Raw genomic sequence first — 16,927 nt, forward strand, 5'->3', positions numbered from 1 at the left:
CACTGGATGCCAGGATCAAACTCAGGTTTTTAGGCAAGAAATAACAGGCCCCTCTACCCTTTGAGCCATCATCCTGGCCTACTGTTGGAGAGCTTTCTAAGTTGGTTACTGTACATCAGCAACAGTTTAAAAGATTGATACCCCATTGTAGAAAATAGTCCTGATATATTCAGCCTTCCTTATCAAATGGTGCAGTAACTATTTGATTCATCTGACTGCTTGAAAGGGGAGGGGAAAATAGGAAGTCCATAGGCTAAAACCAATAAGGTGTTGAATAGTGTCCGTTGAGGAGTAGGATGGAAAAGAAGTTCTCATTCCCCACTCCCCTCTTATTTATTTATTTATTTATTTATGACTTCTCAAGACAGATTTTACTAAATAGCTATGGTTGCCTGTAACTTTATAGACCAGCCTGGCCCCGTACTCATAGAGGTCCACTGGCCCCTGCCTCCCTAGTGCTGAGGTTAAAGGCGTGCACCACCACACCTGGCGACTTCATTTACTTTTTTTTTTTTTTTTTTTGAGATAGGGTTTCTCTGTGTAGCCTTGGCTGTCCTGGACTTGCTTTGTAGACCAGGCTGGCCTCGAACTCACAGCGATTCGCCTACCTCCGTTGGGACTAAAGGCTTGCGCTACCAACCAAACAAGGGTTTTCACTTTTTAGCTAAATCGCAGCTGTTGTTGTTATTCCTCTCTATAGGCAAGGAAACAGAGACACAGGAAATGCAAATTGCCCAGATTAATCCCTCTAATGAGGTGAGAAGTCTGGACGCAAAGCAGTTTCAGTTCCTCACTACTATCGCAATTTTGCAGACACAAAACCATGGTGAGCTGCTAAGACAAAATTCCGGGTCTTGTAAGGAATAGCGACTGCAAATGTTAATACGGACTTTATTTGTTCCTCTCAGCCTCAAGAAATGAAAGTACAGAACCCTTTAGTAGACTTCTTATCCCGTAAATATGAGAGGCATTTTTCTAACTCTCAACGCTGTTCCCTAAAATGGTCAGTTAGCCTGAACTGAACCGATTGGCAGTCAGGATTCACAGGGAGGAGCCCGGTTCTGCAACTCAGTAATTAAATTCCAAGAAGCGCGGGAGCTCCTAGACCAATAGGCTGGATCTTTCCGGCCGCCTACAGAAATCGGGACAGCGGCGTCATCAGTTCCGGGCCGTGACGTTAGCTCCCGCATCGGACCCGCCCCCTGGGATCGCTCTACACTTGTGCGCCTCCAATAATCCGGGAGTTGAGCTCCAGCCCCGCCCACTGTCCCGGAAGTGAATACGGAAGCTCCTCACACCCCCCTCCAGCCGGCTGGGGCGCAGCCATTTTAATTCATATCTGAGTGGGCGGTGGCGAGTCGTGTGGCGGCTCTGGCTCTGCTGGGCACTGGGTAGCGTTACTGGTTTTTGCTGCGGGGGGGGGAGGGAGTTATTTCTAGTTTAATTTTTTCCTTTCTAGCTTTTCATCGCCGGCCACTGTTGACGTTGTAATCCCCCCGAGGCCATGTCAGGAGACGCAGCCGCGGAGCAGGTGAGGAACGAGAGTGGCGGAGCCTCGTGGCGACCTCTTCTTTCAGGCCCTTTGGGTGCGAACACGCCAGCTGGGCTCGCGTGAGGAAGGGGCTTCAGGAGGTCTAGTGAGCCCGGGGGACCGGAGCACACCCCCTGAGGTCTCCCGGTGACTTGGCTTCTCCGTGGGGTTCATTAGAACAAGCATTTGACTTAGACAATAGCTGCTGAGACGTTGCTTCTTCCTGCTGACCGCATTTCTTCGGTCGGGACGGTTTATTTGATAACCATTTTAGTGTTACCGGGGATTAGTTTAACGTGTCCCTGCGATGGCAGTATTTCCACCGTCTGCTCCCCAGTCTCCTGTCCCCAGAAATAAAAAACGAAACCAGTGTAGAAAACTAGGCCTCCGAGAGAGCGAAGGTGAAAAGCAGTGCGTGGCTGGACCGAGCTGTGGGTCAGTGGGTGGGTGGGTTGTGAATTCGGCTTTTTTTTTTTTTTTCCCCCTCCCGTCTAGGAACACTTTATTTTTGCTTTTGCGGCTACTCAAACATTGCGGAATTTGATAAATTGAAAACTGGGAATGTGCTTTAGGCCCCATCTGTTTGGATGGTAGATAGGAATGATATTTAAGTATTTTGAAAATCGGGTTTTTAGGTATGAGGTTCCCCCTTTCACTTTCTACTTATTTATTTATTTATTTATTTATTTATTTGATTTTTTTCGAGACAGAGATTCTCTATGTAACAGCCCTGGCTGTCATGGACTCCCTATGTAGACCAGGCCGGCCTCAAACTCACAAGAGATCCGCCCGCCTCAGCCGGGATTAAAGGCGAGCACCACCACGCCCGGCTAGTTTTATTTTTTTGAAGATCAAGTTTTACTGTAAAGCTCTGACTAGGTGCGACCTTTTTTACAGTCTTGCTTCCTTGGCCTCCAGGGCTAGGATTAGCTGGGAATACTGGCATGCATCTCCACGTCGGGTTCTTTTGCTGTTTTTTGTTTGTTTGTTTTGTTTTTCGAGACAGAGTCTCTCTGTGTAGCCTTGGCTATCCTAGACTCGCTTTGTAGACCAGGCTGGTCTCGAACTCACAGCGATCCGCCTGCCTCTGTCTTTAGCTCTTCTATATCCTAAATTTTGTAGGATACTATTTGCCTACTAGGTTAAAAAAAATGATTCTATGAAAGTTGTGTATTTCAATCTTGATCCTTGTATTTTTATTTTTTAAAGAAAGGTCCTACTAAATCCTAAATTTCCTTTTGCTGTAGCAATAAAATAAGCTTGTTTCTTCCTCCTCCCCCTGCCCCCCAAATTCCCAGCTTATACCGTGGAAGCTATTGGAGGTTGACTGTTCATGAAGTGTAGGTGAACTATAACTTAATTACTTTAGGAAGTGAGCAAAGCTTGCTTGAGCACCGATTTCACTCCTGAGGTCTTGGCAGTGCTTTGTATTTTATCTAAAGTTAAGGTACCCACAAATACAAAAGTACAATTTCTTTGACTCCACTTTTTCTGGGCTAGCATTTTTATTTCATGGCGTTGAGGTTTCATTGGATGTGTCTAGAATTCATTGTTTTATATAAAATTATAAAGACAAAACTAGGGGGTTGGAGAGATGGCTCAGTGGTTAAGAGCACTGCCTGCTCTTGCAAAGGACCTGGGTTCAATTCCCAGCACCCACATGGCAGCTCACAACTGTCTGTAACTCTAAGATCTGACACCCTCCCACCAATGCACATAAATTAAAAAAAAAAAAAAAAAAAGACAAAACTATTGCCATGGTTTTGTTTATAGACTTGTGAGGGTTTAGTTTTTGGGTCTACCCCAGCTGGAGATTGAACCCAGGGCCTTGTGCACTCGGGAGCCCGCAAGGGCTGAGTTACAGCCTCAACACAGTATTTGATGTTTTAATGAAAGCAGGGACTGAGACCGTATAAACCTTTACCCTCCAATCCCCTTTTATTTTATTTTGACAGTGTTAGCTATAGTCCTGGCTGGCATGGAATTGCTATGTAGAGCAGGCTGGCTTTGAATTCATGGAGATAGTCTACTTCTGTCTTGCTGAGTGCTAGGAGTAAAGATAGTGTACCGCCATCCTTCGCTTTTTTTTTTTTTTTTTTTTTAAATTTAGGAGTTTAGGCCTTGAACTCATTGTAATTCTTCTGCCTCAGCATCCTGAGTCCTGAGATTATAGATATGAACCACCATAACAAACTTGCCTCCTTTGAATTTTATTGTGCAGTTTACAACAAAAAAGTTGAAGGAAAAATTCATAAACTCCTAATATAGTTTTCACCTAACCTAACAGTGGTTACAAACTTTGCCATATATATGTATTTGGTTTATATATTATTGTATTACATAAATGTGTTTACACATGTATTTCTTGTTTTGTTGCTTTGACTCAAATCCAGGATCCTGCACATGTTAGGCAAGCCTCTACTACTGATGTTTACCTCTAACCTTTACATTCTTTCTTTCTTCGTACACATTTCTTTAAAAGTTGACAGATCACACTTGAGTCCACACTATTTCCATATTGTCTTATATAATGATATTAATGCTGTTATGAAACTACCATATCGTTGTCCCCCTTGAAATCTAGTAGCACCTTCTGATTTTTTGGGGGGTGGTGGGGCTGTTGTTTGTTTTCTTTCTCTATGTGACAGCCCTGGCTGTGTAGATCAGGGGAGCCTGGAACTCACAGAGATCTGTCTGCCTTTGCCTCCTGAGTACTGAAATTAAAGGAGTGCACCACCACATCTAGCTTCTGGGCTTTTTGCTTTGTTTTGGCTGGGTTGTTTGTTTGTTTGTTTGTTTGGAGATTGAGTCTTGTACAGGTTTGAGGACAGCCTCAAACTCAATTTGTAGCTGATGATGACCTTGAACTTCCGCCTCCCAAGAACTGGAATCATGGGTTCTCTCCAGTGTACTAGCTCAGTAATGATGTGTTTCTTGTATTTCTGGTTGTGAGCCTAGCCTTTAGCAGCTGAGTCATCTCTTCAGCCAAATAGTGATATATTTATAATATAATTCATATTCATATTTGTGGTTTATGGGCTGTGGCTGTTGCTCAGTTAGTAAGAGTGCTTGTGTAGCATGCACAAAGATCTGGAATCCAGCCCAGAGTAAATCCTAAATTCTGCCAGCTTTGTGGCACAAAACCTATAATCCCAGCACTCAGGAGTTGGAGGGCAGAGTCGTCGTTGGCTATATAATGAGTTTAACGGCAGTCAGGGATATAAGAGGCTGTCTCAAAAAACAAGACAAAACAAAAACCAACCAAACATCAGAATTTAATCTAGGTAAAGCACTGATCCTGTATCTACACATTTGCTTACTTCATAAACAATCTTCCTATGCCTCTGTTGTCTATTTGAAAAGATTTTTGTTTGGGGAATTTTTGATGGTGTCATCTAGTAGATGCTTACTGTATTTCCCAAGGATTTTATACTTAGGTCTATTTTCAATCTTGATAATTTTGAAGTTAAATATCTTGGATAGAATATAATAAAAAGCATTTTAAAAATCTTGTAGGTGTATGTATGTGAGAGAGAGTGTGAGTGTGTATGTGAGAGCTCAAGTGGGCTTGTGGAGGTCAAAGGACAACCTTTAAAAATTGGTTCTTTCCTACTCTGTAGGTCCTGGAGATTGAACTAAGGCGTGGTGGCAGGCACCTTTACCTTGGGTCATCTTACTGGCCCAAAAGGCTAGGTAGCTAGAGTGGCATACTCCTGTATCCCCAAACTCAGGGTGAGGCAGGAGGGTGGGAGACCATCTTGCACCATGGAGGCGGGTGGCATCTGATCCCCCTGGAGCAGGATACAGATAGTGAGCCTTAGTGGGTGCTGGGGACCAAACTTGGGGCCCTTAGGAAGGGCAGTATTCGCTCTAACTGATGAGTCCTTGCTCCAAACCCATTTTAAAAATGGAATTCTGCTTATAAATCAAACAAGAACACATGGTAGCACCTTTTGCTGATTATTCCACTACTAACGATAGATAATGTTTATTTGGTTGGTGTGATTTTCAGATGTCTTCAATAAACTATTTTCCCATATTAGTAATCTGTGTTGATACTGTTCTCCTCAGTAACCATCTATTAACAAACTTGGAATAAGTTGGTTATTAATTGGAGATTAAAAAAAAAATAGTTGACTTGGTTGATTGAGACAGTCTCACTATGTAGCCCTCGATGTCCAGGAAGCCTTTCTGTAAACCAGGCTGTCTGGACTTGCTATCATCCTTTGTCTCTGCCTCTGCCTCTACCTCCTGCATGCTAGGCTTATAGGGGGATGTACTTTTTTTTTAAAGTGTATGAGTGTTTTGCTTGCATGTTTATATATGTACTGTGTGTGTGTGGCACCCAAGGATGTTAGAAGGGGGCTTTTGATCCCCTAGAAATGGAGTTAACGATTGAGACCTACCATCTGGGTGCTGGGAACTGAGCCTGAGTCCTTTGTAAGAGCTCTTAACCACTGAATGATACTCCAGCCTCCCAGCCCTGCCCCCAGCTTTTACATGTTTAATGATACATCTCAAATATGAGAGAGAGAGAGAAATAGTGTAAAGTGCAGTGTATTTATCACAGAGCTGTCCTTTTCCATTCCTTCCTCTGCTGTCATTGCATTGAAGTAAATCTCTGTTACTGTGTTTTTTTACTTTAGCTAAAATAGTAATTAAATGATACTTAAACAGTGTAATGGGTTTTAAAATGTGAACTGGCTATACAGTTCTTGGTGTTTAAGACAATGGCCAGTGGAAGAACAATTGAGTACTTAGAATGACCTTCAGATGGCTCGCTGCTCTAGAGGGCTGGAATTGAGTCCCTAGTGCTCACATAGGGAGACTCACAGGCACTTGTAGCTCCAGCTTCAGGGGGTCCAATGCCCTCTGTTGGTCCTTGGACACCGGTGAACATCTCATGCACAAAAATGAAAATAAGGCCTTTAAAAAGAAGTGATCCTTAATTATGGGTGAGAAAACCTAAGCAGAAATGAAAGCTATTCAGAAACAATCATGGTGGCACACACCGTTGATCCCAGCATTTAAGAGACTGAAGTAAATCTTTCTCAGAAAAAATAAGAAAAACATCCTTTTGTGACTGTTTTGGTTTTTTGTGATGGGGTCTTGCTGTAATAGGCCAAGCTGATTTGAAACTTGTGGGAATTCTGCCTCTTCTGGTCTTTCTTAACCAGAGGAGTCATGAGTGAAAAATAGATTGGAGAGGATAGAGAAAATGGGAAAATATATGTAATGTGGTACACTTCTTAATGAGAAAAAAATTGAAGTCCTTATAGTAATATCTGAAGCCTAGTTTATTTTGTTAGTACTTAGAAACTACTTAAAGGTAACACTATTACTGAATAATTTAAAAGGCAAGGTGAGTGTGAAAAGAGGTGATTGGGAAGAAAGTAGGATAACCAAATATGTTAGATATTGTTTTGGGGAATGTTTGTTTTGTTTTTTGATTTCTGTAAACCAGGCTGGCCTAGAACTCAGAGAGATCTACCTGCCTCTGCTTCCCTGGCTGCTGGGATTAAAGGTGTGCGCCACCATACCTGACTCTTTTTGTCTTTTATTGATGGTTCTTTCATTGCTAGGTATTGAATCTTCATTAAGCTAAACGCATGCTCCACAGAGCTTCATTACCAGATCTTTGTATTGATTTGTATTTGCTTCCTAGGAGATGAAGTGAGTACGATTATTATTTCAACCAATACCTTACTCCTATTTTTTTTTTTTTTAGCTTTTAAAATTGAATATGATTTTTGTATTAGGAAAATTTGGAGGGATTTTTGCTATACAAACTGCTTTTCTTCTGTTTCCTTCTTTCTTCTCAGAAACCTGAGACGGGGTTTCTCTGTGTAGCCTTGACTGTCCTGGACTCACTTTGTAGACCAGGCTGGCCTCGAATCCCCAGACACCTCTTGCCTCTCAAACTGCTTTTCTTGAACCCAGTTCATTTACATTGGCAAAGGACCAAGCTGGCATCTAGTCCTAAATGTGACACCTGTCCTGTAATATATATTATTAATTGAGCATGCTCAATTAAGTTTGTGCTTATTCTAAGGCGGACATAAACTGGATAACAGTTATGTAGGTAATAGTCATGTTGTTTAATGACATTCCTGAGATTTTTGTCATTATTGCAGAACATGGAATAGCAAACATGTTTACATCAACTATATGTTACAACCTGGGGTTTTGTGGTAGGGATAATCTGTGAGCCCATTGGTATAAGCTAATGGCAGAATTGTATTTGCCTGTTGCTCTGAAGGGTACATTGAACAAAAGAATACAAAATAAAAATAAAGTGCACGAGCAAATGATGCAATGAGGAGCATTTCTATTATCGTTTAATAAAATACTTGCCTGGGGTGCATAAGGCATTGTTTAGGCCCCAGGTGGGGATCTAAAAATCAGTGGGGAAAGGAAGAAAGCAGAGAGAGAAAGGAGGCTGTCTCCTGGCCTAATGGGGCATTCTAGTTGGTTTACTTGGTGTTTTCCATGATGTTAGTGTTACCCAGAGCCTCAGGCACGCTAGTAAAATTCATTTTGCTTTGTGAGATGGGGTCTTACTCTGTAACCAGGGTTGCCCTGAAACTCATAAGCTACGTAAGCTTAGGCTGGCCACAAACTCAGGACAGTTCTGCCTCACTCAGTCTCCTAAGTGCTGTGTTATAGGCACGAACCATCATGCCTGAATAATATTGTATAGCATACTGTTTTGACAGGACCTGGTTATGTAGCTGAAGCTGCCCAGAGACTCCTGATCTTCTTGTCTTAGCTTCTTGAGTTCAGAAAGAGTCTAACTCAGTAGTCCCAGTAGGCTTAGAACTCACAGAGATCCACCTGCCTCTTCCTTTCTACTGCTGACATTAAAGGTATGCACTACCACACCAGGTTCACACCTTACTATTTTATTTGTTTAAGACAGGGTCTGACTTTGTAGCTCAGGCTTGCTTGGAACTCAATACAGACCAAGCTGGCCTCAAACTCAGTGATCCTAGTGCCTTTGCCTCCTTGAACATGGATCACCATACCTGGCTACTCCTTGCTTTTTAAGTTTGTTGGTTGGTTGGTTGTTGGCTTTTGAGATAGGGTTTCTCTGTGCGGCCCAGCCATCCTTGAAGTTCATCTGTAGACCAGGCTAGACTCGAACTCACAGATTCACCTGCCTCTGCCTCTGGAGTGCAGGATTAAAGGTGTGTGCCACCTCAGTTTTTGAGTTTTCTTTCTTTCTTTTTCTTTTTTTCTTTTTTATCCCCCCGAGACAGGGTTTCTCTGTGTAGCCTTGGCTGTCCTAGACTCACTTTGTAGACCAGGGCAGCCTCGAATTCACAGCAATCTGGCTGCTTCTGTCTCCCGAGTGCTGGGATTAAAGGCGTGCCCCACCACGCCTGAGATTTTTATATAAAAAAATAATGAGTATGTGTTATCCTGTTAGGTATTTTAATTAAAAACATTGAAAGTATTTAAGGCAGCAGCACAGTTGTTAGGTTTGTGTGTAGTGCTGTGTGCTAGACCTTTGTTTACACTAGCCAGCGTCACGCTCAGCTCACTGAAAGTGTGATGGTCACTAAACCCAAATATGGACTTTGTCAACACAGTCCTATTTGGCATGTGACATTAACTAAAATATTATACCATATACTTAGTGTTTCTCATAGTCGAGTTTAGGACTCGTTTTTGTCATGATTATTTTGGTGCATTATGAAAATAGAGATGTCTGTGCTACAACTTTCAGACTGATACCTGTGATTCTGTTGGTAAACTGGGAATTTTCATTTAAAGCATGTACTAAACATGTACTTGAGGGGATTTTAAGTAAAAGAAAGCTTGTAAACCTCAGAATTCTTGTAGTCATTAGCTCATGCTCTTTGTGATAGACTTAGTGTAGAACTGGCTGGCCTGGAATTCAGTCTTTGAGCTTCAGCTTCCCAAGTGCTGGAATTACAAATGTGAGCTGTATGCTGCTTTTAAGTATATACTTGATAAAAATAAGTAGTAAAGCTGAAGAGTATATAAGAAGAATATTTTACTGATTTTCCTCCTTAACTCTCTCTAACTGTAGTTAGTACATTCAATAATGGAAATGGGAATTGAGGCTCATCTCTGCTTGTTAAAATGGTCACAGAAAAGTTTATTATCTAAGTATAGGTTTAAATCATCTTAACTTCCCATTCCTTTTTTAAATGATATCTTCCCCCCTTAGAGAGAGAGAGAGAGAGAGAGAGAGAGAGAGAGAGAGAGAGAGAGTGTGTGTGTGTGTGTGTGTGTGTGTGTGTGTGTGTGTGTGTGTGTGTAAAATTGAGACAAAACAGGTCTCTATGTAGCCCTGATTATCCTATACTAGAATTTGGTGTATACACGAGGCAGGCATGTGCCACTGTGCCTGAAGCATTCATATTTTTAAAGCTTTATTTTTAATTCTCTGTGTTGTATTTCTGCATGAGTGCAATGCCCTCAGAGGTAGCATCAGATTCCTCTAGAGCTGGTTATGAGCATGTGATTATGAGGTACCCCGATATGGGTTCTGGGAATTGAACTTGGGACTTATGGAAGAACAGTAAGTGTTCTTAACCAGTGAGCCATCTCTATAGCTCCTCCCTCTCCTCCATATTTTTGGTGCATGTCACTTAGGAAAAGACAATCTTTTTTAAAGTTATGTGTATGTATATAGCCCAGGGTGTCCTAGAACTCATTATGTAACCCAGGCTAGCTTTTGAATTTGCTTCAGTCTTAGCGCTTTCATCCTCCCAAGTGTTGGGATACAGGTGTGAGTTGCCACACCTGCTGAAGCTAATTTCTTTTTCAATTTCACTTTGACCTCCTATGTAACACCACTCCAGCTTATGCTAGTTACTTTATTCTATGCTCTATTCTATTCTCTTACCTCTCTAGAACGAACAGAAAATTGCATGTTTGCCTTTATTATTATTGTTGTTATTATTAATTTTTGTTTTTATGATGCTGGGAATTAAGTCCAGAGCCTCATTCATGGCTAGGCAAACACTTAACACTGAGCTGTACCCTTAGCCTTTTTATTTTTTTATTTTTTATTTGGTTTTTCTAGACAGGGTTTCTCTGTGTAGCCGTGGCTGTCCTGGACTTGCTTTGTAGACCAAGCTGGCCTCGAACTCATGGTGATCCACCTGACTCCCTTAACCTTTTTTATTCTTTTAAAAAATATTACTTATTGGGGTTGGAGAGATGGCTCAGCATTTAAGAACACTTAGCTAGAAACACTTAGTTGGGTGCAGTGGCACACACCTGTACTTCCAGCGCTTGGAGAGGCAGAGGCAGCAGATCTCTGTGAGTTCAAGTCCAGGACAGCCTACACAGAGAAATGCTGTCTTGAAAAACAAAACAAAACACCTAACCAAACAATAACACTTGTTGCTTTTGCAGATGACTTGGGTTCAGTACCCTCAACGTCTACATGGCAATTAACAGCCACCTGTGACTTCAGTTCCAAAGGATCTGATGCCCATCTTGCCTCTGTGGGCACTGCATGTGTATAGTACACAGACATACAGGGAAAACATCTATACACATAAAACGAAAATAAATGTAAGATGTGTGGTTTTTTTTTTAATTACTTTCATTTTACTTGAGAGCTGAGGCTCAAACATGGGGCTTTAAGCTTTCTAAACATGTTCTATCTACTACTGAACCACAATACCCATCTTCTTTCAAAAAAATTCTTTATTTTGTTTTATGTGTATGAGTGTTTAGTCTGCATATATATTGGTACCATGTTTGTGCCTGGTGCCCCTGGAGGCCAGAAGATGGCATGGGATACTCTGGAACTAGAGTTAGAGATGGTTGGCAGTTGCCATTTGAGTGCTAAGGAATGAACCCAGGTCTTCTGTAAGAGCAGGCAGGACTCTTAACTGAGCATCTCTCCAGCCTCTCAGCTAGATGCTTAAAAGATCACCCAAGGGTACCACCATTGGTTGGGAATAGCTCAGTAGTAAGTTCTTGCCTAACATGCACACTACCTAAGTTTGATTAGCCTGTGTACAAACAACCACAGCCATCTTTTTATTTGTCTTACAGTGTACATTTTTATAAAATGTATATTGATTTTTTTAAATTTTTATTTATTTATTTATTTTGGTGAGTGTGGGGAGGGTGAGGAGGGGTGGCTTAAGACAGGGTTTCTCTGTGTAGCTCTGGCTATCCTGGAACACACTCTATAGACCAATCTGGCTTTGAACTCAGATTCATCTGTCTCTGCCTCTCCCGGTACTGGGAATAAAGGTGTGTGCCACCACAGCCTTGCTTTTTATTTATTTTTTTTATTTTCAGATATTGATGTTTAAGGTGTTTTCTTTGTGCTGGGGTTGAACATGGAGCCTTACAAATGCTATCAAGTGCTCTACCACTTAATATAGTTTGATCTCAAGATACTTATATTTAAGTGAGTTCAGTACTTTTAATATTTTAAATTCATTTTTAATTTCTAATACAAGCATTGATAAAACCTACATCTTTAAGAAATCTCTTTGGGTATCTTGGCCAGGCGTAGTGGGTTCTCCTTGAGATGCAGAAGCAGGTGGATCTCTTGAGCTGAAGGCCAGCCTGGGCTACACAGTAAAATCCTGTCTCAAAGAAAGAGAAAAAGAAAGGCCTTAACCTTAACCTCTGAGCCATCTCTCCAGCCCCCATAACCTCCATTCTTGTAGTCAATTGTGATTAAGTTGTTATTCACAGAGAAAATTAAGTGATTGATAACGAGCCCTGGGAGTTAGCTTAGCTTTGTTGTATTTATTTAGTTTAATGTTCCTACCCTGCTTGTTTCCCACTAGTGTTGCCTGAAGGCAAAAGCTGGCTTTTGGTACTTTTTTTTTTTTTTTTTTTGAGATATGATTGCACTCTGGAGCTCTGGCTATCCTGGAAATCAATTGTGCAAACAGGCTGGCCTCAAACTCAAAAATACACCTGCCTCTGCCTCTGAGGTGCTGGGATTAAAGGCTACCTGTCCTTTTTGAGCTGTGTAGTTGCAGCCTTAGTCTCTATTTCAGATGAGCACTAGAAACTTGCCTTGAGTTTTCCTTCTGTGTCCTGTTTCTTTGTTTTAGCAACAGAGCCAGGAAATAAATAACCCATTCCTTATGGGACTCAGTATATCTTTTAAAGTATTATTATTATTAGCATATATTAATTATTCACATTGGGTTCAATATGACATTTTCATACATGTAGTTAATGTATTTTGATCCTGTATATCCCCTTTATCTTCTGTCTCTTACCTTCTCCCTCTGATTCTCCTCTGGAATATGTAATTTCTCTTCTATATGTTCTGTCTTCCCCTCTTCCCCTTTAAGGAGCCCATTGAGTTTCATTAGGGTTGCTTTCAGGAGCATGGGCATCTTACCGGTGGTCATTCCACTAAAGAAAATGTCTCTTTCTGTTCCAGCAACTATTAACCGCCTGTAGATGTCCAGGAGGGGCCTAGAACCCATCCTCACTTTACAGGTCTAATACAGCTGCTGTGTGTTCTAGGGTGCAGTGACCAAGTGCTGCCAGGATAGCAGCTTTCTGCACCACGTCCCCTTCCTCTGGGCTTTTAATCATTTCTAGTCCCTCTTCCAAAGTGAGCCTTGGGGGAAGGTAATGTAGATGTCCAACTTAAAGCTGAGCATTCAGCAGTCACTTACTCTTGTCACTTTGAGCAGTCATGAGTCTGTGATAATTACTACAATTCATTGCAAACAGAATATTCTCTGACCAAACCTGGTAGCATCACTAATATATGGGCATAAACATGATTATTTAGAAGGTAATCTGACAGGTACATCATGTCCGTGTAGTAAAACATTTGTAGCTTCCTTAGAAAGGCCTGTGGCCCTCACTGTCACAGTCTTTTGACCAGATATACAGTACCATGTCTCCTTTTTTGCATGTCCTAGTAAGCATGAGTTTTCCTTGTTCTGTAGTGTGACGTGCAAGTGTGCCTGTGTTGCATGGAGTGAGTAGTGAGTAGCTTCCTCTCATTATCTGCCTAGTCCTTTGAGGCAGGTGCTGGGATCTGAACTCAAGTCCTCATGAATGCAAAGCAGGACTTGACTAACTTTTAACCATATTATTAATCCTTCCTTCTTTAATCATCCTTTTAGTTTTTTGTTTTTTTAATTGTGCTGCTCATGCGTGATGTGTATATGTGGGTGCTTGGAGGTCAGAGGACAACTTTTCTGGGTTCCAGGTATGGAAGGTTATCAAGTTTTCATGGGAAATGCCTTTACTTGCTGGGCAGTCTTGCCAGCCTCCTTAATGCATAGTTGTTATTTAATCTTAACTGCTCATGCTCTCTGTCTCTGTCTGTCTGTCTCTCTCGCTCTCTGGCGTGTGTGTGTGTGTGTGTGTGTGTGTGTTGCCTGGTTGTATGTATCTCTGTATACCATGGGCATGTCTTGTGTCTGAGGAGACCAGAAGAAGGCATTGGATCTCTTGGAACTAGGCTTACAGATTGTTGTGAGGTTCAGTATGGGTGCTGGGAACTGAACCAATTCTTAGGCTAATTTTAACCTGTGATTTGAAGCCCATTTTAGGAACCCTAAGTTTTTTCAGTCTTTATTTTTGCTTCCCATTCACCCTTATCCCCAGATAAGGTCTGTCTGCTAGATGCCTGGGACTCACAGAGCTGCCTCCCAAGTGCTAGACATTAGAGCCCACACCCAGCTGTAATTACTGTTTTATAGTTATCTCAAAACAAAATTTCTTGGTTATTTAAATTTTTTGTTTCTGTGTATATTATTTATGTGTATTTTGGGGGTAGGGTGATCCCAGGGTGCCAAAAGAGACTCCCAGATTCCCTGGAGCTGAAATTACAGGCATTAGGGAGTCATGGATCCTCTGAACGAGCAGCAGCAGCTTTTACCTGCTGAGCCATCTCCCCAGCTTTCTTGGTTGTCTTTTGAGACAAGTTTTTACTTAGTGCTACAGGCTGTCCTTGAACTCATTGTTATTTCTTTTGCGACTTAGGTACTGACATTGCAGGGATGAGCCACCATGCCCCTCTAAAACATTTTTGTTTGGTTTTTCAAGTAGGAAGCCTTTTGAAATAATTCTCCACTTTGTCAAGTGCAAGGACTCCTTCAACAACATCTAGAATATAGGCATTGAACAATTGTTTCTCGTTGAATAGTGAAAATTCAGAGTTCTAAGGGTGTGGTGTCCAAATAAGTATCTATATTATACATATGTGCCCTATGTCCACCTTAAGTCTTAGTCACTATGATAGATATTGAAATATATTGCTACTTATTCTTACTGTTTTCAGTGACTCCAAATTTCATAATAACTGGTTCTTTCAGACATGGCTACTTAAATTATTGGTAGTCTTACACAGCAGGCCAGTAGCTGACCGTTTTCTTTTACGTTGTTATACTACAACGTAAATTCCTAGAAATGATACTCAGTATCAGATAATCATATTAAATTTTGGTCAGTGTTGCTACCTGCTTCCCCTTACCTCAACAATGAAAATATCTGTTAATTATAGAAAATTTTCTTTTTATTCCATTGGATAAATTTTTTTTTTCTTTTTTGGTGTTTAAAAAGTTATTTTCCCTTTTTTCCATCAGGCAAACACAGCTTGGCTCCAGGCAAACAGCTTTCTTTACTCTAGGTTGGCACTCTGCTACTGAACTAGATGCCTGCAGTCCCTGTATTCTCACCCCACCCCCACACCGCAGACTTTTACATTATTGACTGGACTTTAAGCTAATAAGCTTAGAGGCTACTGCTGCCCTTTCGTGTATGTCTCATCAACCCCACCCCCTCTGGAAAACACCATTTTGGAGTCAGGGTCTAACTATGTATCCCTGACTGGCTTGGAATTCACTATATAGACCAATCTGGCCTCAAAAATATACAAAGATCGTCTTGCCTCTGCACAGTCTGGCAAAGAGCTCACATGTAAGCGAGGATCGCCTTCTATTTCTGATTTTCCTGTCTCAACCTGTTGAGTGCTAGAATTACTCGAGTGAACTACCACACCCAGTGTGTGTGGTGCCTGAGACTACATGCATACTGGGCAGACACTAACAATAGAGCTACATCTTAATCTTTTCATGTAGTTTTCACTGTGTTCATAAACTACAGATTATGTTTTTTAAGTATCTTACATAAAAATTAAAGTTCATTTTTATTGAACAAAAATAATCACTTATTCTTTTTGTGCAGTCTTGGTTATTCTTGAACTTGCTGTGTAGACTAGGCTGGATTCCCTCAGTGATCCTGCCTCTCCAGTGCTGGGATTAAAGGCATGCACCACCATGTCCACCTGTAACTGTTGATAAAGTATGCATTTCATATAGTCCAGATAATGCCTTCCTCTTAAACTGATGTTCTAACACTTTGTACTAACATTGGATCTAGGGACAGATATGGGTTTTGTTCTTGACTTAATGAGATTTCTGGAACAGTGACTTCAGTTTGTTGTTGTTCTTTTCCCTCTTCAGGCAGCTGAGTATGTCCCAGAGAAGGTGAAGAAAGCGGAAAAGAAATTAGAAGAGAATCCATATGACCTTGATGCTTGGAGCATTCTCATTCGAGAGGCACAGGTTTAGTGACACAGGCTTACATTTCCTTCTCTATGGGTCCAATCACACTACTTGACTCTGCAGTAATAATATTCTCATAGTCCTAACATTGTAAATGCTGTTTATTGGTTTTTAATTTTAGAATCAACCTATAGACAAAGCACGGAAGACTTACGAGCGCCTTGTTGCCCAGTTCCCCAGTTCTGGCAGATTCTGGAAACTGTACATTGAAGCAGAGGTTAATATTTTATTTATTTTTTCTTATATAGCATCTGATGGGAATTACAGCTTACACTATAGTGATAGAAAAGTTAGGAGTGTCGTATAATCAGGACAAGGAGGATTTAAATGTCTTTGCCTTTATTTTGTAAAATAGGCATGAAGGAGTAATTAAAGTGACTTTGAAATTTGGGTCTCTCACAAGCTGATGATTGTTGCATTTTGGATTTGCAACAACATTAAAACAGTTTCAATGGTGTTGGAGTGCTTTAGCCTTTTATTTACTTGTCGTGTCAATTTATTGCCTCCTGTGTCATTTATTTAGAACTCATTTTTCTTTTATTCCTATAACAAACTAATACGAAAATACAGAAATGTTGATTTAGTTAATAAGAGTATTTTAAATGTCTGGCGAAATGAAACATTTTGGAGAATAATTATTTCACATTTTAATTTTGTGAAAAATGCATGGTTTGTCCGTTTAAGCACTTCAGTAATTTACAGTTATTTTGCCAAATGATAAAGCTTACATTATACAAGAATAAGCTAATATGACTCAAACTTTCTAATCATAATTTACCCCTATGATATTTTGATTTCTCTTTTCCTTTCTGTTTGTCTTAACTTAAAGTCAGGCTTGTTT

The 16,927-nt window shown here is 40.9% G+C and overlaps 1 protein-coding gene across 1 annotated transcript in view; it reads left to right on the top strand.

The window, feature by feature from the left end:
- The first annotated feature begins 1,308 nt into the window (after positions 1-1,308).
- Positions 1,309-16,927, top strand: part of Cstf3 (cleavage stimulation factor subunit 3) — a 71,742-nt gene continuing 56,123 nt past the window's right edge. Inside the window, exons 1-3 of the mRNA XM_051144272.1 lie at positions 1,309-1,531; positions 15,985-16,086; positions 16,208-16,303. Of these exons, the coding sequence (XP_051000229.1) occupies positions 1,505-1,531; positions 15,985-16,086; positions 16,208-16,303 (225 nt within the window). The 5' untranslated portion in view covers positions 1,309-1,504. The remainder of the gene's footprint in view (positions 1,532-15,984; positions 16,087-16,207; positions 16,304-16,927) is intronic.

The sequence above is a fragment of the Acomys russatus genome, chromosome 4, assembly GCF_903995435.1.
Source record: "Acomys russatus chromosome 4, mAcoRus1.1, whole genome shotgun sequence".
Taxonomy (NCBI): domain Eukaryota; kingdom Metazoa; phylum Chordata; class Mammalia; order Rodentia; family Muridae; genus Acomys; species Acomys russatus.